The sequence below is a fragment of the Clytia hemisphaerica genome, unplaced genomic scaffold, assembly GCF_902728285.1.
Source record: "Clytia hemisphaerica strain Z4C2 unplaced genomic scaffold, Clytia hemisphaerica genome assembly, whole genome shotgun sequence".
Classification (NCBI taxonomy): Eukaryota; Metazoa; Cnidaria; class Hydrozoa; order Leptothecata; family Clytiidae; genus Clytia; species Clytia hemisphaerica.
The window spans coordinates 591344-619269 of record NW_027103949.1 but is presented as its reverse complement, the minus strand read 5'-3'; the positions used below and the strand labels follow the sequence as shown (position 1 = coordinate 619269).

At 34.0% G+C, this 27926-nt stretch overlaps 2 protein-coding genes and 2 long non-coding RNA genes across 4 annotated transcripts; all 4 read right to left on the bottom strand.

The window, feature by feature from the left end:
* Nucleotides 1-338: 338 nt before the first annotated feature.
* Nucleotides 339-11120, bottom strand: LOC136810078 (TNF receptor-associated factor 4-like). Its single transcript, XM_067066645.1, has 6 exons — nucleotides 11031-11120; nucleotides 10452-10497; nucleotides 9279-9383; nucleotides 8841-9008; nucleotides 8499-8573; nucleotides 339-1001 (listed from the first exon to the last, which is right to left on the bottom strand). Exons 1-6 carry the CDS (start codon nucleotides 11090-11092, stop codon nucleotides 339-341), a joined length of 1119 nt encoding a protein of 372 aa, XP_066922746.1. The 5' UTR covers nucleotides 11093-11120.
* A 749-nt stretch (nucleotides 11121-11869) lies between these two features.
* Nucleotides 11870-15094, bottom strand: LOC136810064 (uncharacterized). The gene is made up of 6 exons (XR_010847053.1): nucleotides 14911-15094; nucleotides 13762-13866; nucleotides 13100-13267; nucleotides 12813-12887; nucleotides 12617-12696; nucleotides 11870-12498 (listed from the first exon to the last, which is right to left on the bottom strand). It is a non-coding gene; the product is annotated as an uncharacterized lncRNA (long non-coding RNA).
* An 853-nt stretch (nucleotides 15095-15947) lies between these two features.
* Nucleotides 15948-21454, bottom strand: LOC136810063 (TNF receptor-associated factor 6-like). The gene is made up of 7 exons (XM_067066635.1): nucleotides 21224-21454; nucleotides 20540-20585; nucleotides 20095-20199; nucleotides 19559-19726; nucleotides 19203-19277; nucleotides 18675-18752; nucleotides 15948-16979 (listed from the first exon to the last, which is right to left on the bottom strand). Exons 1-7 carry the CDS (start codon nucleotides 21376-21378, stop codon nucleotides 16296-16298), a joined length of 1311 nt encoding a protein of 436 aa, XP_066922736.1. The 5' UTR covers nucleotides 21379-21454; the 3' UTR covers nucleotides 15948-16295.
* A 206-nt stretch (nucleotides 21455-21660) lies between these two features.
* Nucleotides 21661-26161, bottom strand: LOC136810062 (uncharacterized). Its single transcript, XR_010847052.1, has 6 exons — nucleotides 25978-26161; nucleotides 24474-24578; nucleotides 23810-23977; nucleotides 23523-23597; nucleotides 23335-23414; nucleotides 21661-23216 (listed from the first exon to the last, which is right to left on the bottom strand). It is a non-coding gene; the product is annotated as an uncharacterized lncRNA (long non-coding RNA).
* Between the last annotated feature and the right edge of the window lie 1765 nt (nucleotides 26162-27926).

Below are 27926 nucleotides of genomic sequence, written 5' to 3'. Positions count from 1 at the left end.
TTTGAGTAAAGATATTTTGTATGCTTTTTCAGTACACCCTTCTAAAATCTATAATTTAGTCTTTTAAAAAATCTTAAAAATTATCTCTTTTATGCCCCCCCCCCCAGTGGATCGCGTGAATAGGCTTTTTCACTTGCATGAATATGTCTATGCATGAATGCGTGAAAATTCTAAAAAAATTGCATGAATACGTGAATTTGGGAAAGAAAGTGCTTGATTGCGTGAATTGAAGGTCCACTGGGGGGTTGTATTAATTCTCAAGCTACGTAATCATAATTCCCAAAGTTTGTATAGCGTTCATAATTAAAGTTAATGGCTGTTCTTCGTGGGATTTAATCTTAGTTTTCTTTGTATTTGATCATCACTTCCACTGTAAAAGTATCGTTTCGATAAGGATTGCCATTACTCAAAGAGACGAAATGATCTATACCATAGCCATTCGCAGTATGTGGTGGTTTCACAAAGCTCGTAACATAAGCTGTTTGATTAGTATTGAACGAGATATATGAACGCCTGTTTCCACTTCGGTCCAAAGCATAAAATTCAATTATTGCTTCCATAGGCCAATTGATGGTATCATCGAAGCTTCCCTGCACTGTCTGAGCATATATTGCCATATTCTTATTTCTGCGTGAACCGTTATCACCAATGGGATATAACACAATTTCAAGTTTGTGACCTCTTGAAGTATAAAAACATTTTGTGAGCGTGTAATCACAATCATTTTTCGCTTTCTGCTTTTCATCACTGAACTGATTAATTTTCCAAATCAAATGATCGGTAAATGGTGAATTTACTTCTGGTTTCTTTTCAATTTCATTTAATTTTTCCATGATTTTTGAAATCTGTATAGCCTGAATCTTCATCTCAGTTTCTTGAAATTTGAGCTGACATCCTTGAGATTGCAATTTCTCATCTTGCAAAGTGATTCTTTTAAGGGCTAAGTCTAAATGTAATCCAACGGCTTCTTGATTATGTTTTAGCAAACCTCCAGAAAGAATCTAAAAATCAAAAAATTTCATAATTTAATTAGGAGAGATCGATTTGATTAGTTGTTTCACGGGCCCGACCTGAAATTTCAAAAATCGAACAAAAATAAAACTTATTTTAGTAGTGAATATTTATTTTCATTGCTTTACAGACCGAATTTACCAAATTTTCAAAATTTTGGTAATTTTTCCGGGGTTTTGAGAATTTTATGTTCAATTTTTCATTTTATCTATGAATTTAATTCAAGGTATTTTTATTTTTTATTTCACTTTGCCGACCCTCCTTTTTGGTTAGCTTAGCCCGTAAAACAACAAATTAAATAAGCCCCGCTTAGCAGTTTTATTCATAGAGTCATTGTCAACCCGATTTGCCCAAGGGAGGGGAGAACGGTAGATTCTACTGTATTCTGTGCTTAATTGTTGGGGGGGGGGTATTTTCCGTTTTAAAGATTTTGTCAAAAAAGTGTCAGAAACCTTCATTTGTCTAAGGAAATTCAGTGAAATCATTTTTTGATTTTCCTTCCAAAGTTCCACCGCTTATTCTACCCTCCTGCAATTAAGCACAGACGAGTACGTTTAGAAATTCTTTGTTACGGTTCTTCGTGAAACGTGAAACCTAACCAACGTTTATGTGTTCAAACATGGAGCTATAAAGAAACAGGAGAAGTATGTTATTGTAACCAAACTCGCCCTACGATTAAAAAAGTTACGATGTATGCATTCTCATAATCTCATATATCGTGCATTTTTAATGAGCTCTTTTATCCATAGGTAAAATCTTATTGGCTCATTTAAGCTTTAGAAATTAGATGAGCCGAGATTCATTGTTTCTGACATCAGTGTAAGAAAATATTTCGACTAAAAAAATGATAAGATTTTTCAATCAATGTTTTCTTTAAGGTGAACTCTATTGCTTGATACTTTCCTTCAAAATTCTCCAGCGACTTTATGTCTACAAATTGAGTCTGAAATCGTGTGTGCTTATAAAGAACTTTTCATTTTCTGGCTTCAGAAAATATCTTTTCAAAACAAAATTGAACAGATAGCGAAATGGAACATAAACTTGTTTCGTGGACGAAGTTTTATCTAATTTTCGTATATTGAAGGGCTAGAATCTTCAATACTGATTATTAGAATGTTCAGAGCAAACTTGAGTTCTACTAAAAAGTCTTATTTCATCGGGCGAACTTAGAATCTATATATTAATACGCTTAAACGTGTGTGTTTACAACGTTTTGTAAAAAGTTTTCGAAAATCTAACAAAGCTCTACAAAGCCTCCTCTTCATGGCGTTGAACCATCATCTTTTTGCACCTTCTGCAGATTTTCTACCATTAGACTAACTTTGAGACCCCAAGATACTATTTTCTATTCACCAAGTTTAGAGCTTGATGGGTTAAAATCAACCTTCTTCTTAAATTTTTTTTGTCATTTTAAAGAATTCTTATTCACAGATGCTCTTTAAAACTTTCTGTTTACAATGGCGGCTCCCTATCACTTTCAAAACTTTTCAAAGTCTTTCAAAGTCACCCTCGAATGCCCGACCACGATGGCTAAGTAGATCTAAAATATAATTTTGCTAAGCCATTTATTTAATTGTGGTTAAAAATTGCAGTGCAATGTTATCTCTTTTCTCCTTTATTTCTTAAAATCAAAATCAAATCATCAATCGGCGGCTATCTTTCTCCCGTTAGAATTTTTTAGATGTGTAGTGATTCACTGGATTGGGACACATACGGCTAGTTTCTTTTGATACATTTTATAAAAGAAATAAAAAGACTTTAACGACCAATTACCGACACATTCAACTCCCTACTCTTTATACACGTTTTTCCCGTTTTTCGTAAAGTATAACGTGATATCAACATTTCCAGGCTAAAAAACTACAGCATTGCATAAACATTAAACCTCAATACCTGGAAAACCGACCAAAAGAATCGAATGACGAGAGTTATGAAATTACAAAGTAAACAGTAAAACATATCTTTAATATTATTCATAATTATATGGTTGATTACATTTAGCTTAGATTTGTAAAGGACGAGCGGGGCGATAAATCCGTAATAGCCCCGCTTTTTTGTAATCGCCCTGGTGTAAACAAAAATTTCTATTGGTTGAAGGAAAAGTATCGTACGATATTTTGATTGGTAACAAAATATCGTACGAAATTTTTAAGCCAATCAAAATAATAGTGTCAGTCGAATGTTTTTTTATAGTTTCGAATATTTTTATAAGTTTCGAAAAGAATAGCGATTGAGTGTTCCTCAATTCTTTTTTTGACCATATAATTAACGCGGAATAATATTCTCGGGTGATTTGGGATTAATAACCCCTCGTCTCATCATTGAAAACACTTCAAAATATTTTGAAATGTTTTCAATGAACCTCGGGGTTATTAATCCCAAATCACCCTCTAAACCATGTTATTACTAGTACAAATCATCACTCTCTACTTTCACAAAATGTGTTTCAAAGCTAGAAAGGTCATAAATATTATAGATGTACAAGAACAAATAGAACGTTAAAGTTTCAAAAAACGTAATAATGAACGTAGATAAATTTCAGATATCCGTTTCCAGGATTACCTTAGGATCACATAAGATTCCGATTCCCGCTCTAGCGTTACTGGCGCTTTTCCGGGATCATTCCGCTAGTTTTCCCGGGCATACCGGCAGAAAAAAGTGAGTTAATCCAAGCTGGCAAATCATAAAACGCAAAAAGGAATGTTTTGATTATTTTTATAATCGGCCAACTTGTTTTTCAACTAGTCGGAACTAACTATCATCTGTTTACAAGTGGCAAGTGGAATGTTATAGCAGGAATCAGAATCTTATGTGATCCTACGGTAAGGTTCTCAAAATCAGAACTAATGAAGTCTAGGTTTGAAAGGACTATTTTGCAAGTATAAGCTTTAAAACGACGCTTTTACAAAGAGGACGAGAGGATGTCAATGAGACTAATACAGAAGAGTCGAGAGTATTGTTCTGTTCTACAGCTGGTCTAAGCCTACAGCGGAATGTCTCAACGATATGGGAAGAAACAAAACATAACAGTTGAAATAAAAAATCTGAATCAAAATCTGGAAACAATGTTGTTAGTACCACTATTCAGCTGAACATTTATTCTAAATAGTTCAATAGAGGTATCTTTGAAATTAGCCTCGATCCCTTTAAGAGGGCGCAATGGCGGGCGTGTGGTGCGAGACAACACGCCTGTGTTGGCCGTGCGATAAGTATTTGCAAACTGCTGTTTGCCCCTCGCAGGGGTCTGATCACCGCCGCGTCAAAACGATTTGCAAAAGAACTCTACATGCAAAAGCGGCAAAAACAGACCCTGTCAGACACACATCATGAAATTGCGCCCCTGTCAGATCAGGATTTTGCAATTTTAGATACCCTGTCAGTAATTGTGCAACACTGAAAAAGGTACCCTGACCAGCGGCACGTCCCCGTACCTATTTTTGCCTAAGTGCCCCCCCCCCGGGATTCAACTCCTGTTTTTCTTTATACCTCTATGGTTCAAACAATTAGTCCGCTCATTCAAAGAATGAAAAATAAACCTTTTCTTCACAGCCAAGCAATGCAAATTGACAATCTTGAGGGACCATAGTACATTCTTCCGAAATGTGAGTCTTCATCTAGAAAGACATAATTATACTGACGACTAGATAAAATAATAAATGATCAACTCAGCTTGCAAACTTTGAAAAGATAATTCGGAGAACCGTTGGTTAATGCTAGCATGGATTTATTATAGAGACTCTGGATAAACATATAAAAACATATAAAAACGACATATCATTTGCAATTAACTAGCTGAGTTTGAAACTCGGAGGAAAGTCTCTTTTGGGAATTGGATAAGTGCTCCATGATGAGCAACTGCAATAAAAATACTACGAAAAATCATTTAATGATGGAAGGAGGATGAACAATAATGTCATTACTGCGGACAAGGCTTGTACAAGAGAAATTGGGAAAAATCAGCCAGTTGTTTTACAGTGTCTATAATAATTCCTTGACGCTTAGGCACCATTCCGTGTTTAAGGCGTTTAAGGTACAGGGTGTCCCTAATTAAAGTATCGAGTTTGAACATGCGATTGAGTAGAAAAGTTTGTGTGTGTTATCGCTAAAATATAAGAACGTTCTCCATCGCACAGGCTTATTACAAAAGGTCGTTACAACGTATAAATTAATCGTAATGACAAAGAAAAAAGAGGGAGAGCTTAAAATACAATTTTGTGAACACGCACATAAAACTTTCTACTCATAGTTGTGTTTCGACTCGATACTTTAATTAGGGACATCCTGTATAGTGGTCTAATACACAAGTTGCAAAATTATATCGGTGCTGTCAAAACATGTGATTACTCGAAAAAGTTCACGTGATTTTATTCCCATGTTACTTGGTTTACAACTTACAGTTAATTATGTCGTTATAGCATTAATAAATTCGAACCAACCAAAAATAAAAGTCATGTAACAAGCACATGCAAATTTTGATGAAACCGTGATTTGTCTTCAGACTTTAATTTTGCAACCTGTGTATGGAGCAATCGAACTAGTAATGCCACTAAAATGCGTGTACCTATCTGTCAGTTCAATTTCCCTTTTTAAACGAACATGGAAAATCTAAGAAAATCCAATTTTCCATTTCGTTTTTTACTAAAAAAACAAACCATAGAAAATCGAAATTTTTGTTTTGATTTGTTTTAAAAATTCCTAACTAACACAAAAATTGTCAAATTTTGTCAAATTTTGTGATTTTCATTTCGTTTATTCAATATATTGAACTTCTGTTATGATTCTTTTTGTTTGGCAATTTAGCTAACCCCTAAATAAATTCGAACACGTTCGAAATTGACAACACTACTGTTAACGTTCAGCACTCTTTCTTCTGTAGACAATCTTCGCCCTTATATTTTATGGCGCCATTAATTTGAATTTGAATCGAATCGAAAAAAAATTCAATCTTTCATTTTTTGTTTGTAAAACGAAAAAGTGAGACAAAACGCACTATAAAACACAAACTTCCCGCCAAGTTAGTGCTCTAGAAATATTTTTAGGAATTTTTCTTAAAAAATCAGAACAAAAATTTCAATTTTCTAAGGTTTGTTTTTTTGGCAAAAAACGAAATGGAAAATTTGAATTTTTTCGATTTCCCATGTTCGTTTGAAAAGAAAAATTGAACTGACGGATAGGTACACAATGCGTGTATACTTCCGTCCATTCGATTTTTCACAATAAAAATGAAATGAAAATTGATTTTTTTCAATTATTTTCAATTTTTCATTTTTGTTTTTAAATTAAAAATTGAAAAAAGAAAAATTGAGATTCAATTTTCAATTTTTAATTTTTTGTCCATGTGGGTGACATTTCTGTCATGATGATGTATCATTTAGGGTCGACGGGGGTCTGAGCATGGCAAGAGTAAAGCTAGGCTGATAGATTTGCCGCAGACTGCTGTAGATGTTATACATATTGTCATATAAATTCACATTATTAACATATTACACGATCAGAAAAAACATAATAATGTAACATCTAATGATCTAATGATATAAGATCTTATTGACAAACTGGAATGATATGCAAGACCGAAGCTTTTGGCAAATTAGCAGTAAGATCTGTTACTTTGAATCTCCAGCCGGATCGGATCGGTGTAAGGATTATGGAAAGGAGGTGTTTATGGTCATTCTACGGAAGGTTTTTGTAGGCTTTTTTAGGTTTAGTAGTTTTAAAGATTTACAGCAAATTGTAGCTGTCGCGATTATTCTCCACCGTGACTTGGTGAAATCTTTAAACTTCTGAACACCCAGCCCATACCGCTTTCAGGACCTTCAATAGACATTTCCCAGCGTGGCAGTTGTCTGCAGAATCACTCCACATTCTGTTCTGCTGCATGTTATATTGCGTAAGTATAGCTATTGCGATTACGGATCTCGGACTATACTTAGGTTGAATCCATCCACAGAAGCTACATTTAAAGCCAAGTATGATATAATTTTAAAAGGTAGTATATACTTATGATGTTACATCATCACTATTTTGATGAGATAAGGAGACAATTAAGAAACAGTGTAAAAATGTTTTATGTGATAGAGATTTATACAAGTGTAAGCTCAAGCACAACATGCCATTATCAGACCCCTGTCTATCTACTGATTACTCATCGTGACTGAAATTCACCCAATGGCAAAAAATTAAAATTGAAACTTGAATCTCAATTTTCTTTTTTCATTTTTAATTTAAAAAAAAAATGAAAACTGTAAGTAATTGAAAAAATCATTTTCTTCTTTTTATTGTGAAAACAGGGGGGGTATCGAGTCAGTGACTGGCCCATCGCTGTGGGTGGTGTATTTTTTAGGTTAAATTGAGTAGTACTGTTCCTAAAGTGGTCCTCGAGAAAAACTACAATGAAAAGTTCGTACAGTGTACTAAAAGGGTGGTCCTATGAGAAAAAAATAATATAAAAAGTTAGTTAAAGTGTATTAAACGGGGGTCCTCAGAAAAACAATTAAAAGTTAGTACATTGTCTAATTCAGTGGTAAAAACACACAAACCAGAATTCCCATGTATATTTGCCCTAATTTGCCAGGTCCAAGCTGGTCCGAGACCTTTAAGTCAAGGCTGGTTAAGCTATACAAATTGGTACACTGATTTTCTCCCAATGTTTCCTGTTTACTTGATTGGATGCTGAGTCGCAGCATGCGCGAGTGGAGACCGGCCTTGTTTCCCAATCTTGTTTACGTTTTCTTTAAGGCCCTATCTACATTATGGCAACAACAAGAATTTGAAATGTGTAAACGTTCAAGTTGAAGCTTTCAAGTTTTATAAAAACAAACCCGCTCTATTGTTTTATGTTTTTTAGTAACCTTGTTGGATTGTTGATTGAAAAAAATCTGTATATAAGTGAAATCACGGGGGAGGGGGTGAAAAATGACTGTACGTTCGGCCAAAATCAGTCTCTAAATCCCCTTTAAGTGCAGGAAAAATTGGGCTGAAAACACCTTATAGTGTAATTTTCGAATTGTGGCCTTACAGGGCAAAAATTTTTGAAATTTCGCAATTTACTGAAAAGGTTAAACTTTTAAACGTTCAGTGCACCCAGCTCCAAATCATCCCTTACGTCCTTTCCAAAGTCAAAAACCTACCCTAAGGGCCGCACGTCGGGAGGTCACTTACCGGATGGGGAAAAACGTCAGGACAGTGTACTAAAAGGGTGGTATAAAGCTCGGATGTGGAAGAAAGTTAGAAGGAAAAAGTTAAGCAGTGAAAAAAAGTTTAGGACGTGTACTAAAAGGGTGGTCAAAGCCCCGGACCGTGAAAAAAGGTTGTACGTGTACTAAAAGTGGTGGTTAATTTTTGGAAAAAAATCCAAAAATCAAGTTAGTACCCTATGGTCCAGTACACTGACTTGGTACCCCCCCCCCTGGTGAAAAATCGAATGGATGGAAGTATACACGCATTGTACACGCATTCAAAAGGTCTCTCCAACGAAGAAGAAAGATAACCTTGGATCTTGATATATCCTTCTGGGAACAAAATTCGCAATTAGATGGAAATTCTTCACATGTTAAATTGTGCTCCTAAAAAGGGAAAAGACAAAAACAAGTTACGATGATTCAATTCTTTTGAGTCAATAAATTATTGGAAATTCCCTATTAATCAATCATCACCCTTTCCGCAGGAAGAACGTACGGTCGAACAAAGATTACTTTATCGTAGGTATGTAAAAAGCAATACAGAAGATTGACATCCACACTTCCAAAAGAGAAGATTTATGAACTGAACCCAAAATCTAGTCAAAGTCTATCCAAAGAAAAATTCAACTAGCATAATTTATAAAGATATACCTGTGCTAAATTGAAGGTAAACTCCAAAGAACAGAAAACACACGTACTCATTCTGTATAGACAGAACTCATTACAATGTTGAACCAGATTTTGTCGTTGAATTTGATCAGTGCACCCTTGATTTGTACATTCTAAAAACATGAATGGACACTCGTCCTTGGCATGATCCTAAAACGAAAAAAAGACACAAAATAAGAGGAACATTTATTCATTAAAAAATAGAACAATTTAAGGCTATGAATTCTACGAGGATTCGATTACACGTTCTTTTATGCAATTAATAATAATTTGATAATTTATTAGTTATCTCAGCTAAGGCTCAACATATTCCATTGTTATTTGAGAATAGATTCACTGATTAGAACGCTAATTAATTTTATGCCTTGTAATAATATTGACTTATCGGGCTATTTTTTAAAACATGAGCGTTTGCAATACCTCAAAGTATCGTAATTCTTTAGTCCACAGACAACCATCTTCCGAGTTAACGCATAAAACTAGACAATCCAAGATATCTCTTTGTTTTCCTTTGTCCTGGAATAGCTTGAAAAGAAAAACGATGAATAATAAAGAAAAGCGATACTTTTATGGACCTACCTGGTTACGCATTTAAAACATATAATTGATTCTACATGAGCATGTTAAAACAATCATTCAGAACACAAATTGTGACGATTTATTAAAATTCTGTTTTTATATTTGATTGTCCCACGTACCCATTAGGTGGTATCAAAGGAGGAGGTTGGAAGGAAGAGACTTATCCATCTTATCTAAAATTTGAGTAATTTGGTTAAGAACATTGATCTAAGCTTATAAATAGTGATTCTTATGTAATTGAATTTTCGTGATTAAACTCTTTTTTGTGAAAATCTGCTTAAGCTATCTTTTACCAATGATGGTACCATACTTTCATATAAAACATCTGGAAAAGTTTTCTACAAAGTCCTTTTTTAGCCGTTTTTTGGCTGGATTCCCCCCCCCCCCAAAAAAAAAATTTTCTCGAAAATCGGCATCGGGCCCCGTCACATACGAGGGTTTATAGTTATGTATCTTTGTGCAAAAAATCATAAAGAATGAATAAGCTCAAGGAAAGCTAATAACGTTTAAGTAATAGGTAATTGGTAATGTGCTTATAAAAATATCGAATTTGACTCATTTTTCTATAAAAACACGTCTAGCAACCGAAGTTTCATGTCTAAACAGAAAATATTCTTCAAAATTAAGCCTTCATGAGCAAGAAAAATATCTATCTCATCAAAAGATTTATCGATGTGTGCTTATAAATAGTGATTCTTATAGATAAAAATGCGTTATTTGAGGCGAGAATATTTTTTTGCGAAAATCAGCTTGAACCATCTTTTAACTATGATGATACCCTGTCAAAATCAGAAAAAATTAATTGATCACAAGGTCTAAAAACCCGTCAGGCCTATTATCTGCTGATTTCAACTCATTCGCAAAATTAAATCCAAGCAAAATGTTTCAAAATACTGACTCGCAAAAATAATGCTTAAAAATTTGTGATTCTTGAGCTTGAAAAACTAATCCCATGAAAGTAGTCCGTATAGTCTACCAATTCGATTTCTCAAAATAATAACATAAAAATCTTACAATCATTTCACTCCTGTCTTCTGGACACAAAGGTTTTCCATTATCACTGAAAAAAAAAGAACAAGACATTTTAAACAAACAGTTGTCTTGAATCGTGCATACACGTTTTGTTATAAGAAAATCTGAAATTTATAAGCGTTCGGATGTTCTTAACTTTTTGAATTTTAGTTCTTAAAATGTTCTTAACATAAAAGTGTTCTTAACATGTTCTTAATTTCACCATTTTGAGAGTATTTTTGTCCATTTTCCTAAGAAATTGGGACTTATTAGAGTCCGCAAAGCCTTGAAATGGTCTTAACTTGTTCTTAATATTTTGGCTATTGGAGCCTTATATTCTTATATAGTTTGTTCTTAAAAAGAAACATGTAGGCTAACAATAAGAGAAGTCGAAGTAATTAGGCAGCTATATCATGATATGCACAATTGCAATGTCTTCCACGGACCCAACCACTGATAAGTTGAAAGTGACTGATTTTACGTCACTTGCAACCAATCATTTATTGGGCCTGTCATGTAATGTCAGAAGACATTCTGTAGTGGTGCATATCATGAATTAATAGCAAAAGTATTTCCACGTACCCATTTGGAAGTTCTTCCACACAACTTTTACAAAACCTGTGACCACATTCTTCAGCTTGCATTGGTTCTCGCAATGTAAACAAACAAATTGAACATCATAACCACATTTCTCTGACATTGTTTCGATAATGTTTTTAGGTTTTCTAGAAAGAGAAATTCAAAATTATTCACTATATTATAAAGATACGTGAAATCTTGCATAAAGTTTGTCACATTAAGAGGTTCAACACCAACAAATTTCACATCATAACCACCTTTCTCTGACATCATTTATATTGTCTTCTTTACATGCGTTAGCTGTAGCTTTATTATTTTTTTAATTCTGGAAATAAAAATAAATTAAGCTGAGATTGGGTCCAACAAAAAGCTTTAGAAAAAGATTTACAATGTGATGAAATAGTCATAGATTGGTTTTGAAATGAATGGTAGAATATATAAAGTAATCGATGGAGAATATATTCTGAGAACCTTAGTGTCTGAGTTTCAACGAAATAAAATACAAACACATGACAAAATAATAAATGAGCTCTTGCAGAAAGAATTTGACTATGGGGGTTGAAGATATAAAATTTTTTGAAAATTTATCCCCCAGACATTGTGAGTTTTGACAAGGACAAGAATCAGTTGATCCCCCGGACATTCAAAATTACCCGTAAACAGAGCAAGTTTGCCCCAAAAACAAGTAAGATTTTGCAGACTTTTCACTACCTGCCTTACAAAATAACCAATATATCCTCAATTTTCTGGAAGAGCCCAATACAATATCAAACTATTAACAAGTAGAATTCAACTTTCTAGCAAAGTTTTCACAAAACGAATCCCTAAAAACCACACAATCATTTCACAGATAAGTGATTTTGATTGCCAATATCAAAGTGTTATGTTGTATAGGGGCGTAATTAACAGGAAAGAAATCATTGCTTCCCCAGCCATCATCCAAATGTGGCGGTCTTTGGAAACTATTGCCAACACCATAACAAGTATCAAAGGAATTGCTGTACACTGCTAAACCATTCTCATCAACTGCTGAATACTCAATGAGTATTTTCATAGGCCATTTTAAGGTGTCGTCAAAACTACCTTCATCCGATTGAAAATATATCGCAGCGTGTGAATTGACCAGATCTTTGTAATCGTTAGGGTAAAAATTGACCTTTGATTTATGTCCTTTCAGTGTATAAAAGCATCTAGTGAGCATGTAGTCAGAGTCATACTCAGACCTTTCAATCCTCTTTTGATAATTATAAATCTTCCACGTGTACTCGTTAGTGAAGGGTGAATCCTCTTTCTCTGTATTTCCAAAACCATCCAATCTATCAAAGATGGCTGTTTGTGTTTCTTTAAGAGCCTTGATTTCTTTGACTTGAGCTTTGTTTTGAAGTTAAAGAGATTTGATGGTATTTATTGCCAGGTTTAAATGTTGTGAAACGTCTTCTTTATCGTGATTTCTTGATTCTTCAAAAAGTAGCTGCAATGAGAGAATCGGAAAGTATTAATTCAAAAAGATTGCTGAAACATAATTTGAGAATTTACAACTATTTCAAATATAGTTTTAATCGACGATAATCAAGGAAAGAAATTAAAACCTTTTCTTTACAACCTAAAACCAAGCGAATAGACATGGGTGAAGTATTCCTTTGCAGTCTTGTTTAATATGAGCTTCCATCTAAATGTGAAAAAGTAACAAAAATGAAATCAACAATGACCGAAAACAGCCGTTTCTCATGCCAATCTAAACTTTATTTGAACTTTACTGATGAGAAAACAATCAAACCTTCAAACCTTTGATCTTGGAATATCTTTTTGAGGACAGTAATTGTAATTTTTTGGAACCTCGGGGCAAACTTCTACATGCTCCTTAAAAGCGATAGAAAAATAAATGAACAACGGATTTCTAAAACTTGTACTGGCTAAAGGTTTATTAAAGACTAACCTAGGGAGTGAATAACACGATTTAAAATGGGACTTTTCATATATAGAAAACTTTGATTAAAGTTTTTTCGAAAATCGATAAAAAGTCAATAGGGAACAAAATATTGAGTCAGTTTGAATACCATAAAACACATTACCTTTTCGAAAAGAAAAGCATATTGAACAGTACAGAAGGCGCAAGTCAACTTTCTATACTGACATTCCTCCATACAATGTTTGGAAAGACTTTTCCTTTGAACTTGTTCTTTACAGTTCGAGTTTCTGCATCTTAAAAGTTGGAACTCACATTCGTTAGTGGGATGATTCTAAAAAGGAAATCAGTTGAAACATTATTGATATTGCAAAAGGGTTAAGTAAAAATTACGAAATCCCTTGCTTGAGAATTAAATAACAAAATGAAACGATTAGTAGTTCAACTCCAAACAAAGTTGTTGTCTATCATTGGGCCATTCCATTCCATGTTAATACAGGGGGTGGAAGAACATTTCCAGGGAGTCTAAAGGAGCGGTTTTTAATTTTTCCAGGGGGTAAGAACTTGTTTTAAAATTTCCAGAATAAAATTAGCACTCTAACTTAAAAGGTAAGAAAAGAAATTTTCCAAGGGCTTTTTGAAATTGTATGCAATTTACAGGGGGTATTCACACAATTTTAAGAATTTTTTTTATGTGAAATGGTTCGTCCATCCCCTTGTATGGATCTTTAATTGAACATCCGATTCAATTCCTAAAATCTTTTAAACTTTCATATTTTAGTATCAAAATTGAATTTTAAAGTTAATTCAGGCGAACGTTAATCTCACATCTAAATTACGCAGCTCCTTGCTCCATTTGCAACCATTGTTTGAAAACGTACATTGCACTACCAAATCTAAAAGTTCCCTTTCTTTGCCATTGTCACGGAAGAGCTGGAAAAAGAAATGAATGAAATGTAGTCTCCCAGAAAAACATGGCTGGAACCCCCCCCCTGGCCGTAGAGGGGGGGGGGCTAAAAGGTCAAGCAGCAATTGGTACCTGATTTTTTACTGTGGCTAGGGGGGGACTAACCATGTTAGGGGTCACCTAATTTTTCAGATGGACCTGGGGGCTAGATTCTATATTTGGTGATTGAATTATAAGCAGCCTACCAGACCATAGGTTGGCACTTTCTCATCTTATATTTTAATCTAAGCAATGCTCAAAAACTGACAATTTGGTATCTAATAATATCATCTGCAGTGCCGTAGGCAACTGGGGGGGGGGCTATGCCCCCAATAAATTTTTAAAAAATGGTTATTTTGCAAAATGCAAAGTTTTTCTTTTTTAACTTGTCATAATTGTCTTATAAGTGCATGTTTTGAGTGCATTTTCAAGCAATCTAGAGCTCAAATTTTCAAAATTTCCCCCCTCGGGCCAAACCATGGTTGGCCCTCGCGGTGTCACCAAACTTCAGCCCCCCCTAATATGAAAATACTTCTTACGGCACTGATCTGTAAAAATTCTTTAATCCTGTTGCATTTACTTAGATAAAAATTCTGTCTGGCTAGGGATCTGCACCCTGACTTACAAAACCTTGATAATGTAGCATGAACCTTCAGTAAGCTTATCTCTTATTTCTTAGGACATTTATTCTATTTAGCAATAAGCTAAACTAACTGTTGTATTTGTTTGATTGTTTGAAAAGGATTTTCGAAAAAATTTGACGTGTCATTGGCTTAGGGGTCACCTAAAATATTTGGCAACCAGGGGTTACCTAAATCTTAGGGGTCACCTGAATTCTTAGGGGGCACCTAAAACCTGCTGCCAAGCCATGAAAAAATACTGAAGATAAATAAACAAAATTAATAACATAAAAGAGGTACGAAAGGTAAAAACAATCTAATATGGATAAGATTTTAGACTAGTAACTCAAAGTGGATCTTGATAAACTTTGAGACTTGAATTTTCAATGGAATAATTGGAAGTGATATTACCTCTTCTGAAGGTCTTTCACACAACTTTTACAAGATCTGTGATCACATTCTTCAGCTTGCATTGGTTCTTGCAATGTAAACAAACAAATCGAACATGTCACATTGGGAGGTTCAACACCAACAAATTTTACATCATAACCACCTTTCTCTGCCATTTTTATTTATTTTTTTATATTTCCTTTTATTCTAAAAAATAAGAATGGGTCCTTTGTAGTCATCATAAAACAAAGTGTTCATTTTTCTCAATATGAATACAATCTAAACACTGGCTCTGTTCATGTAGCACCATGATACATATGGTATAGAAAAGTAACAAATGCAAAATTGTGGCCCTTACCCCCTTACATTAAGGGCACTCCCCTAAATAAAATGATTAAGACAGCTTGTCCACTATCAAATTATGCTTTGCTTAAAAATATGCCAGAGTTCTGCTGCTGGCCCAGTAGACTGGACAAAAAGGAATTTCGCAAGGGTTAATTTTCGCGAATTTTCGGGAAAACTCGCGAAAGTGATGAAATATAATCTTCGCAAAAACCAATCCCTTTAGTGTAAAAAATTTTTCCTTAGTTGGCAATTTTTGATCAAAGAACAGAAAGAGATTCAACGCAAAGGCTGTTGGCATAAGGTGCTCAACAATTTTTTTGTAGAGATCAATTACGCCCTAAAAGGAATATTAACAAACTCCGCTTTTAATTTTGTATAACAGTCGTTGAAATTCCTCTTACATCTTCATTTAGATAAATTCATTGATTTTTGACATTTTTATCAATTCAGATTTATCAAAACATCCATACTTAATTAAAAGTTCACTTATGGCAGAAACTTTTTGATAGTAGCGAGGACTACTAAACTAAATCAAAAGAGTTTAACAAAGAAGCTTTAACAGTTCATAAAAGGCCTTATTTTTCTTTATTTCTCCTTTGCGGAAATTCCTACCCAACGTTCCAAGTAACGAGCGTTAAATCAGGCAAAGGGACTGGCAGCATGCTCAAAATTATTAAAAGGGTGTCCGGAAAAAAGTACAATATCAAAACACGTCTTTGAGCAAAGATATTTGGTATTGCGTATTAAATGTATATGTTTACTTTTTTAGGACATTCTCTAAAATCTATAATATAGTTTTGCTGTTACATGTTAAAAAATCTTAAAAATGATCTCTTGTATCCTCCCAGCGGTTTGCGTGAATGGGCTTTTTGCTTGCGTGAATGCCTGAAATTCTAAAAAAATTGCATGAATACGTGAATTTGGGAAAGAAAGTGCTTGATTGCGTGAATTGAAGGTCCGCTGGGGGGTTGTATTAATTCTCAAGCTACGTAATCATAATTCCCAAAGTTTATATAGCATTCATAATTAAAGTTAATGGTTGTTTTTCGTGGAATTTTATCTTAGTTGTCTTTGTATTTGATCATCACTTCCACTGTAAAAGTATCGTTTGGATAAGGATTGCCATTACTCAAAGAGACGAAATGATCTATACCACGACCATTCTCAGTATGCGGTGGTTTCACAAAGCTTTCCGTAACATCAGCTGTTTGATTAGTATTGAACGAGATATATGAACGCCTGTTTCCACTTCGGTCCAAAGCGTAAAATTCAATAATTGCTTTCATAGGCCAATTGATGGTATCATCGAAACTTCCCTGCACTGTCCGAGCACATATTGCCATATTCTTATTTCTGCGTGGGCCGTTACCATTTGGAAATAATTCAATTTCAAGTTTGTGACCTCTTGAGGTATAAAAACATTTTGTGAGCTCGTAACCAGGGTCATTTTTCGCTTTCTGTTTTTCATCACTGAACTGATTAATTTTCCAAATGAAATGATCGGTAAATGGTGAATTTACTTCTGGTTTCTTTTCAATTTCATTTAATTTTTCCATGATTTTTGAAATCTGTATAGCCTGAGTCTTAATCTCAGTTTCTTGAAATTTGAGCCGCCCTTCTTGAACGGTTATAGTTTTCTCCTGCGATTGCAGTTTCTCATCTTGCAAAGTGATTCTTTTCAGAGCTAAGTCTAAATGCAATCCAACAGCTTCTTGATTATGTTTCAGCAAACCCCCAGAAAGAATCTGAAAACCAAAAAATTTCTTAGTCTAATTAGCAGTTTTATTCACCGTCATTGTTAACCCGATTTGATTAAGGATGGGAGAAGGGTAGAATCTACTACTATCTTCTGTGCTTAATTGTAGGGGGGTATTTTCCGTTTTTAAAGATTTTTTCAAACTCAAGAAATTCACTTTATAGTGATAATGACCCCCCCCCCATTTTATGACTTTTTGACAAAAAGTTTCAAAAAGTTTCATTTGTCTAGGGAAATTCACTAAAGTCATTTTTTGATTTTCCTTCCAAAGACCCACCCCCCCACCCCCCCCCCCCCACTTATTCTACCCTCCTGCAATCAAGCACAGACGAGTAGGCTTAGAAATTCAATGTTACGGGTCTTCGCGAAACTTAACAAATGTTTTTATGTTCAAACTATTCATCGTCATCTTTCGACTTACGTCGGAAATTCGTACTAGTTATCGCATGACTTCGAGTGCAATACGAGAAATATTTTACGAGTTCCGAGATTTTTCCGTAATATTTTTCCGAGCCTTTAGGCGAGGAAAAATATCGGTAAAATCTCGGAACGAGTAAAATATTGAGTATTGCACGAGAAGTCATGTGATAACTAATTTATTGTCGACTCAAAAAAATTGTCCTCTTTTTGTTTTAAAAATTACTTCCGCCTTCTTCTGCTTCTGTGTACTTTCGAATGTTTTTATTCGAAAATCTAATTCGAACGTTAGATTCGAACAAAAACATTCGATATCTTCCCGCTGAAAATATTCACACAAAAACACATTTTTCGATCATTTTCGATCCAGAAGTTTTGTTTTGAAGAGTTGCAGATTTTTCAGAAATGTATTTGAAAGTTTCTAGATTGATAATTCAAAATGCAGATGACGTACAGTATTGTTTCGATAGAGAGGAAACCCTCCATCATTGGATTAATCAGATTGATAACATTCAGTCTTTTTCTATGTTTTTGTTTCGATGACATGGCCATGGGAAAGAATAGCAGAGGAAAGGAAGTCCCACGATGGAAATGTATGCTTGTAATAATGGTTAAAGAACAACATTTTTTCAACAGCAAAACAATTTGGATGCTTTCTTGATTATCGTCAAGCTCTAAATGTTTCGAATTTTAGAAGAAAGATGTAATGATTGTTGAGTTGAAAAGTCAAGGACGTACGTTGTTGTCGAGAACGAGAATTAGGAGAGAACTTTTATAAAAATCACTCGTCATTTGGTTTAATACAAGACATTACACTTTCCTTGTTATGTTATGAGAAATTTTATTGGCAAATATTGAAGAATCTCAAGTTTTTTTGTATGCATTGATAAAAAACTGTTTGGTTATCACACGGACAAATTTGCCAAAAGTTGAAAATATTTGGGTCGTGTCAAGTAGTTTTATAATTAATTCTTTGTTCATCAGATTTGATTTTAGTGTCTTTTATGGAAGAACTCCAAAGTAAAAGTTAATCTGAACATATTTTTGTTGCGTTTTTCCCTTTGATTCCCAGCCAAGTCCTGTTTTGTTTTGATTTTTCTCCCGCCGCTTACCCAGTCCCCCAAAGTCAACGCGGTCATATTTCCAGACTAAAGAAATATGAAATATCGCAAATATCTCGATGCTCTCGACCAATCAAAACGCTGATATTTTTTTGGGTCGGCAATAAAAAGTATTAGTCTACTCATTCAAAGAATGAAAAATAAACCTTTTCTTCACAGCCAAGCAATGCAAATTGACAATCTTGAGGGACCATAGTACATTCTTCCGAAATGTGAACCTTCATCTAGAAAGACATAATTATAGTGACGACTAGACAAAATAATAAATGATCAACTGAGCTTGCAAATTTTCTCTCGTTGAAAAGACAATTCGCAGATCCGTTGGTTAATGGCCCCATTCCGTGTTTAAGGCGTTTTAGGTAATATACACGGGTTGCAAAATTATACTGGTGCAGTCAAAACATGTGATTACTCGAAAAAGTTTAAGTGATTTTATTCCCATGTTACTTGATTTACAACTTACAGTTAATTATCTTGTTAGTGTCAATAAATTCGAACCAACCAAAAATAAAAGTCATGTAACAATCACATGAAAATTTCGAGTAAAAGCGTGATTTGTCTTCAGACTTTAATTTTGCAACCTGTGTATTGAGCAATCGAACTAGTAATGCCACTAAAGGGACGTCGATTTCATTAAAAAGTCTCTCCTACGAAGAAGAAAGAACGAAGATAACCTTGGATCTTAATACATCCTCCTGGGAACAAAATTCGCAATTAGATGGATATTCTTCACATGTTAAAGTGTGCTCCTAAAAATTGAAAAGATAAAAAAGAGATGCGATCATTTAAGTCGTTTGAGTCGAGAAGTTATTGGAAATTCCCTATTAATCAATCGTCAACGTTTTCGCAGGACGAACGTACGGTCGAACAAAGATTACTTTATCGTAGGTAGTAAAAGGCAATACAGAAGATTGACATCCACAGTTCCAAAAGAGAAGATTTATGAACTAAACCCAAAATCTAGTCAAAGTCTATCCAAAGAAATATTCGCCTTAGCATAATTTATACTTATATTTATATAAAAATATACCTGTGATAAATTGAAGGCAAACTCCGAAGAACAGAAAGCACACGTGCTCATTCTGTATAGACAGAACTCATTACAATGTTGAAACAGATTTTGTCGTTGAATTTGATCAGTGCACCCATGATTTGTACATTCTAAAAGCGTGAATGGACACTCGTCCTTGGTATGATCCTATAACGAAAAAAAGGTACGAAATAAAAATAATATTTATTTATTACAAAATGGAACAATTATGAATCCTACGAGGATTCAATTACACATTTTTTTATACACTTGTGTTTACAATATTTTTATAAAAGCTTAATTTTTCAAAGTCAGCCACGATGGCTAAAAAAATCTAAAATATAAGTTTTCACTGCGAAGTACTTCTAGTTAATAATAATAACTCAATAATTCAGTAATCTCAGCTAAGGCTGAAAATATGCTGTATATTGCATTGTTCTTAAATAATACATTTATTGTTTGGAAGGATAAGAGAATGTGTAACTAATTTTATGTGCCATGGATTATTTTCGCTATTTAAATACCCTGAGCAATACCTCAAAGTATCGTAACTCTTTAGTCCACAGACAACCATCTTCCGAGTAAGTGCATAAAACAAGACAATCCAAGATATCTCTTTGTTTTCCTTTGTCCTGGAATAGCTTGAAAAGAAAAATCGAAGAATATTAAAGACAAAGAATTTACAAAACTAGAGAATTTCTTTTTAAATTATATGTTAATTGAAAAAGTTTTCAATTTTTCAAAATTTTCACAACTACATTTTCACAACTCCAAAAGTTTTACTTTTGGCAAAAAAGTAAATACATTCAGGCCATTTTCTGCTGATTTCAACTTATTCGCAAAATCAAATGAAATCAAAACTGACTCGCGAAAATAATGCTTAAAATTTAGTGATTTTTGAGCTCGCAAAACTAATCCCATGAAAGTAGTCCATATAGTCTACTAATTCGATTTCTCAAAATAAGAACATAAAAATCTTACAATCATTTCACTCCTGTCTTCTGGACACAAAGGTTTTCCATTATCACTGAAAAAAAAAATAGGCAAGACATTTTAAACAAACAGTTGTCTTGAATCGTGCATACACGTTTTTTTTATGAGAACATCTGAAATTTATAAGCGTTCGGATGTTCTTAACTTTTTGAATTTTAGGTCTAAAAATGTTCTTAACATGTTCTTAATTTCACCATTTTGAGAGTATTTTTGTCCATTTTCCTAAGAAATTGGAACTTTTAGAGTCCGCAAAGCCTTAAAAAGACCATTTTAACTTATTATTAATATTTTTGCCACGGAAGCCTTATGTTCTTATATAGTTTGTTCTTAGAAAAAGACGTGTAGGCTAACAATAAGAGAAGTCGAAGTAATTAGACAGCTATATCATGATATGCACCATTGCAATGTCTTCCACGGACTCAACCGCTGATTGGTTGAAAATGACTGATTTTACGTCACTTGCAACCAATCATCTATTCATGATATGCACCACTGCAATGTCTTCTGAGATTACATCACGGAACCAATCGCTCATTGGTTGTAAGTGACGTAAAATCAGTCAATACGTCACTTTCAACCAATCAGCTATTGGGTAGAATGGAAGACATTGCAATGGTGAAGACATTGTAGTGGTGCATATCATGAATTAATAACAAAAGTATTTCCACGTACCCATTTGGAAGTTCTTCCACACAACTTTTACAAAACCTGTGACCACATTCTTCAGCTTGCATTGGTTCTCGCAATGTAAACAAACAAATTGAACATGTCACATTGAGAGGTTCAACACCAACAAATTTCACATCATAACCACCTTTCTCTGACATTGTTTATATTATCATCTTTACATGCATTAGCTGTAGTGTTATCATTCTTTTAATTTATTCTTAATTGTTTTCTTCTGGAAATAAAAATAGATTAAAGGGATTATACGGTGTTATATACACCCGACTCGTCTGAAACTGATGTCAGCAAAATTTTAATAAAAGAGTTCTTTCAAATTTGTAAATAAAAGGAAAAAATAAATCTAGTGCTCCACATTTTTCTTTATTCATTACAAAAGATTCTATTTATTTCAATCTGCCGAATCAACATACATTATAACTATGTAAAAGGTCAATGGCTTTAAGCTGAGATTTGTTCCAACAAAAAGCTTTAGAAAAAGATTTACAATGTGATGAAATAGTCATAGATTGGTTTTGAATTGAATTGTAGAATACCGTTCTACTTCGAATAAACGCCCTCCTTCTTTTAAACACCCCCCTCGAATAAACGCCCCTCCTAAAAGGAAAATTATTCAATAAACGCCCCCTCAAATAAACGCCCCCTTCGAATAAACGCCCCTTCTAAGGGAGGGGCGTTTATTAGAAACTTGTGATTTTAATATTTTATTACAAGTATTGATTGGGATTGAAGGAAGATATTAGTCATTTTTTGTAACTAGAGTAGTTTTGATGCAATTTTAGTCACCAAAACCAAAGAAATCTGCACTGAAATCTTGATATAGAACTAAAATAAAGAGTAGATCTCCCAAAATATTCGACGTTAGACTCAAATAATTTAATAAACGCCCCCCTCGAATAAACGCCCCTGCTAAAATCGTAAAAATTTAATAAACGCCCCGGGCGTTCGAAGTAATACGGTATATAAAGAAGCGGGATCAACAGAAAATTATATTCTGAGAACCTTAGTGTCTGAGTTTTGACGAAATAAAATACAAACACATGACAAAATAATGAATGAGCTCTTCCAGAAAAAAAATTGAATATGGGGGCTGGAGGATATAACATTTTTTGAAAATTTATCAACCCCGGCGAAAATTAACCCTAAACAGAGCAAGTTTGCCCCAAAAACAAATTAAATTTTGCAGACTTTTCACTACCTCCCGGACAAAATAACCAATATATCCTCCACCCCCATGTACAAAGATTTTCTGGAAGAGCCCAATACAATACCAAACGATAAACTATTAACAAGTAGAAATCAACTTTCTAGCAAAGTTTTCACAAAAAGAATCTCTAAAAACCACACAATCATTTCACAGATAAGTGATTTTGATTGCCAATATCAAAGTATTATGTTGTATAGGGGCGTAATTAACAGGAAAGAAATCATTGCTTCACCAGCCATCATCCCAATGGGGTGGTTTCTGGAAACTATTGCCAACACCATAACAAGTATCAAAGGAATTGCTGTACACTGCTAAACCATTTTCATCGACCGCTGAATACTCTATGAGTATTTTCATAGGCCATTTTAAGGTGTCGTCAAAACTACCTTCATCCGATTGAAAATATATCGCAGCGTGTGAATTGACCAGATCTTTGTAACCGTTAGGATAAAAATTGACCTTTAATTTGTGTCCTTTCAGGGTATAAAAACATCTAGTGAGCATGTAGTCAGAGTCATACTCAGACCTGTCTATCCTCTTTTGATAATTATAAATCTTCCACGTGTACTCATTAGTGAAGGGTGAATCCTCTTTCTCTATATTTCCAAGAGCATCCAATCTATCAAAGATGGCTTCTTGTGTTTCTTTAAGAGCCTTGATTTCTTCGTCTTGAGCTTTGTTTTGAAGTTGAAGAGATTTGATGGTATTTATTGCCAGGTTTAAATGTTGTGAAACGTCTTCTTTATCGTGATTTCTTGATTCTTCAAAAAGTAGCTGCAATGAGAGAATCGGAAAGTATTAATTCAAAAAGATTGCTGAAACATAATTTGAGAATTTACAACTATTTCAAATATAGTTTTAATCGACCATAATCAAGGAAAGAAATTAAAACCTTTTCTTTACAACCTAAAACCAAGCGAATTGACATGGGTGAATTATTCCTTTGCAGTCTTGTTTAATATGAGCTTCCATCTAAATGTGAAAAAGTAACAAAAATGAAATCAACAACAACCGAAAACGCCTGTTTCTCATGTCAATCTGTTGAACCTTACTGATGAGAAAACAATCAAACCTTCAAACCTTTGATCTTGGAATATCTTTTTGAGGACAGTAATTGTAATTTTTTGAAACCTCGGGGCAAACTTCTACATGCTCCTTAAAAGCGATAGAAAAATAAATGAACAACGGATTTCTAAAACTTGTACTGGCTAAAGGTTTATTAAAGACTAACCTAGGGAGTGAATAACACGATTTAAAATGGGACTTTTCATATATAGAAAACTTTGATTAAAGTTTTTTCGAAAATCGATAAAAAGTCAATAGGGAACAAAATATTGAGTCAGTTTGAATACCATAAAACACATTACCTTTTCGAAAAGAAAAGCATATTGAACAGTACAGAAGGCGCAAGTCAACTTTCTATACTGACATTCCTCCATACAATGTTTGGAAAGACTTTTCCTTTGAACTTGTTCTTTACAGTTCGAGTTTCTGCATCTTAAAAGTTGGAACTCACATTCGTTAGTGGGATGATTCTAAAAAGGAAATCAGTTGAAACATTATTGATATTGCAAAAGGGTTAAGTAAAAATTATGAAATCCCTTGCTTGAGAATTAAATAACAAAATGAAACGATTAGTAGTTCAACTCCAAACAAAGTTGTTGTCTATCATTGGGCCATTCCATTCCATGTTCATACAGGGGGTGGAAGAACATTTCCAGGGAGTCTAAAGGAGCGGTTTTTAATTTTTCCAGGGGGTAAAAACTTGTTTTAAAATTTCCAGAATAAAATAAGCACTCTAACTTAAAAGGTAGGAAAAGAAATTTTCCAAGGGCTTTTTAAAATTGTATGCACTTTACAGGGGGTATTCACACAATTTTAAGATTTTTTTTTTATGTGAAATGGTTCGTCCATCCCCCCTGTATGGATCTTTAATTGAACATCCGATTCAATTCCTAAAATCTTTTAAACTTTCATATTTTAGTATCAAAATTGAATTTTAAAGTTAATTCAGGCGAACGTTAATCTCACATCTAAATTACGCAGCTCCTTGCTCCATTTGCAACCATTGTTTGAAAACGTACATTGCACCACCAAATCTAAAATTTCCCTTTCTTTGCCATTGTCACGGAAGAGCTGGAAAAAGAAATGAATGAAATGTAGTCTCCCAGAAAAACATGGCTGGAACCCCCCCCCTGGCCGTAGGGGGGGGGGCTAAAAGGTCGAGCAGCAATTGGTACCTGATTTTTTACTGTGGCTAGGGGGGACTAACCATGTTAGGGGTCACCTAATTTTTCAGATGGACCTGGGGGCTAGATTCTATATTTGGTGATTGAATTATAAGCAGCCTACCAGACCCTATGGTCTGGCACTTTCTCATTTATTTTTAAATCTAAGCAATAATGCTCAAAAACTGACAATTTGGTATCTAATATATTATCTGCAGTGCCGTAGCAACTGGGGGGGGGGGCTATGCCCCCAATAAATTTTTAAAAAATGGTTATTTTGCAAAATGCAAAGTTTTTCTTTTTTAATTTGTCATAATTGTCTTATAAGTGCATGTTTTGAGTGCATTTTCAAGCAATCTAGAGCTCAAATTTTCAAAATTCCCCCCCTCAGGCCAAACCATGGTTGGCCCTCGCGGTGTCACCAAACTTCAGCCCCCCATAATATGAAAATGCTTCTTACGGCACTGATCTGTAAAAATTCTTTAATCCTGTTGCATTTACTTAGATAAAAAATCTGTAATCTAAGCAATGCTCAAAAACTGACAATTTGGTATCTAATATATTATCTGCAGTGCCGTAGCAACTGGGGGGGGGGCTATGCCCCCAATAATTTTTTAAAAAATGGTTATATTGCAAAATGCAAAGTTTTTCTTTTTTAATTTGTCATAATTATCTTATAAGTGCATATTTTGAGTGCATTTTCAAGCAATCTAGAGCTCAAATTTTCAAAATTTCCCCCCTCGGGCCAAACCATGGTTGGCCCTCGTGGTGTCACCAAACTTCAGCCCCCCCCCCTAATATGAAAATGCTTCTTACGGCACTGATCTGTAAAAATTCTTTAATCCTGTTGCATTTACTTAGATAAAAAATCTGTCTGGCTAGGGATCTGCACCCTGACTTACAAAACCTTGATAATGTAGCATGAACCTTCAGTAAGCTTATCTCTTATTTCTTAGGACATTTATTCTAATAGCAATAAGCTAAACTAACTGTTGTATTTGTTTGATTGTTTGAAAAGGATTTTCGAAAAAATTTGACGTGTCATTGGCTTAGGGGTCACCTAAAATATTTGGCAACCAGGGGTTACCTAAATCTTAGGGGTCACCTGAATTCTTAGGGGGCACCTAAAACCTGCTGCCAAGCCATGAAAAAATACTGAAGATAAATAAACAAAATTAATAACATAAAAGAGGTACGAAAGGTAAAAAAAATCTAATTTGGATAAGATTTTAGACTAGTAACTCAAAGTGGATCTTGATAAACTTTGAGACTTGAATTTTCAATGGAATAATTGGAAGTGATATTACCTCTTCTGAAGGTCTTTCACACAACTTTTACAAGATCTGTAATCACATTCTTCAGCTTGCATTGGTTCTTGCAATGTAAACAAACAAATCGAACATGTCACATTGGGAGGTTCAACACCAACAAATTTTACATCATAACCACCTTTCTCTGCCATTTTTATTTATTTTTTTATATTTCCTTTTATTCTAAAAAATAAGAATGGGTCCTTTGTAGTCATCATAAAACAAAGTGTTCATTTTTCTCAATATGAATACAATTTAAACACTGGCTCTGTTCATGTAGCACCATGATACATATGGTATAGAAAAGTAACAAATGCAGAATTGTGGCCCTTACCCCCTTACATTAAGGGCACTCCCCTAAATAAAATGATTAAGACAGCTTGTCCACTATCAAATTATGCTTTGCTTAAAAATATGCCAGAGTTCTGCTGCTCGCCCAGTAGACCGGACAAAAAGGAATTTCGCAAGGGTTAATTTTCGCGAATTTTCGGGAAAACTCACGAAAGTGATGAAATATAATCTTCGCAAAAACCAATCCCTTTAGTGTACAAAATTTTTCCTTAGTTGGCAATTTTTGATCAAAGAACAGAAAGAAATTCAACGCAAAGGCTGTTGGCATAAGGTGCTCAACAATTTTTTATAGAGATCAATTACTGTACGCCCTAAAAGGAATATTAACAAACTCCGCTTTTAATTATGGGATAACAGTCGTTGAAATTCCTCTTACATCTTCAGTTAGATAAAATCATTGATTATTGATTATATTAATTCAGATTTATCAAAACATCCATACTTAATTAAAAGTTCACTTATGGCAGAAACTTTTTGATAGTAGCGAGGACTACTAAACTAAATCAAAAGAGTTTAACAAAGAAGCTTTAACAGTTCATAAAAGGCCTTATTTTTCTTTATTTCTCCTTTGCGGAAATTCCTACCCAACGTTCCAAGTAACGAGCGTTAAATCAGGCGAAGGGACTGGCAGCATGCTCAAAATTATTAAAAGGGTGTCCGGAAAAAAGTACAATATCAAAACACGTCTTTGAGCAAAGATATTTGGTATTGCGTATTAAATGTATATGTTTACTTTTTTAGGACATTCTCTAAAATCTATAATATAGTTTTGCTGTTACATGTTAAAAATTCTTAAAAATGATCTCTTGTATCCTCCCAGCGGTTTGCGTGAATGGGCTTTTTGCTTGCGTGAATGCCTGAAAATTCTAAAAAAATTGCATGAATACGTGAATTTGGGAAAGAAAGTGCTTGATTGCGTGAATTGAAGGTCCGCTGGGGGGGTGTATTAATTCTCAAGCTACGTAATCATAATTTCCAAAGTTTGTATAGCATTCATAATTAAAGTTAATGGTTGTTTTTCGTGGAATTTTATCTTAGTTGTCTTTGTGGAATTTTATCTTAGTTTTCTTCGTGGAATTTCACCTTAAAGTCTGTCTCGAAATAATTTGCAGCTGGAGACAAAAATGGCTGTAACTTTTGATAGAATTCGAATCAAGTTGCGATTAAGTGCTTGTTAAAAAGATATTCGTGAGTGGAATATTATCAAGTAAAAAAAATGAGAAAAAAAAGGAAAATGAAAATGAATAATGAAGAAGAAAAAAATCAACTTTTTGTAGAAATGTGGTATAATTACCATTTTCACAGGAGTGATTCTTCAATCTTAGATCATCATCACTGTCAAAAAAATTTTCAAAAATATTCATTCAATCAAAAGATATCAAAGAAATTTTATTGCTGGTTGACTCTATAAAATAGTAAAAACTGGTAAAAACGACTAAAAAACAGCCTTTTGTCGATCAATCAGCAACAAACTTTGTTTGATATCTTTTGATTGAATGAATATTTTTGAAAATTTTTTTCACATTGATGATGATCTAAGATTGAAGAGTCACTCCTGTGAAAATGGTAATTATACCACAATTCTACAAAAAGTT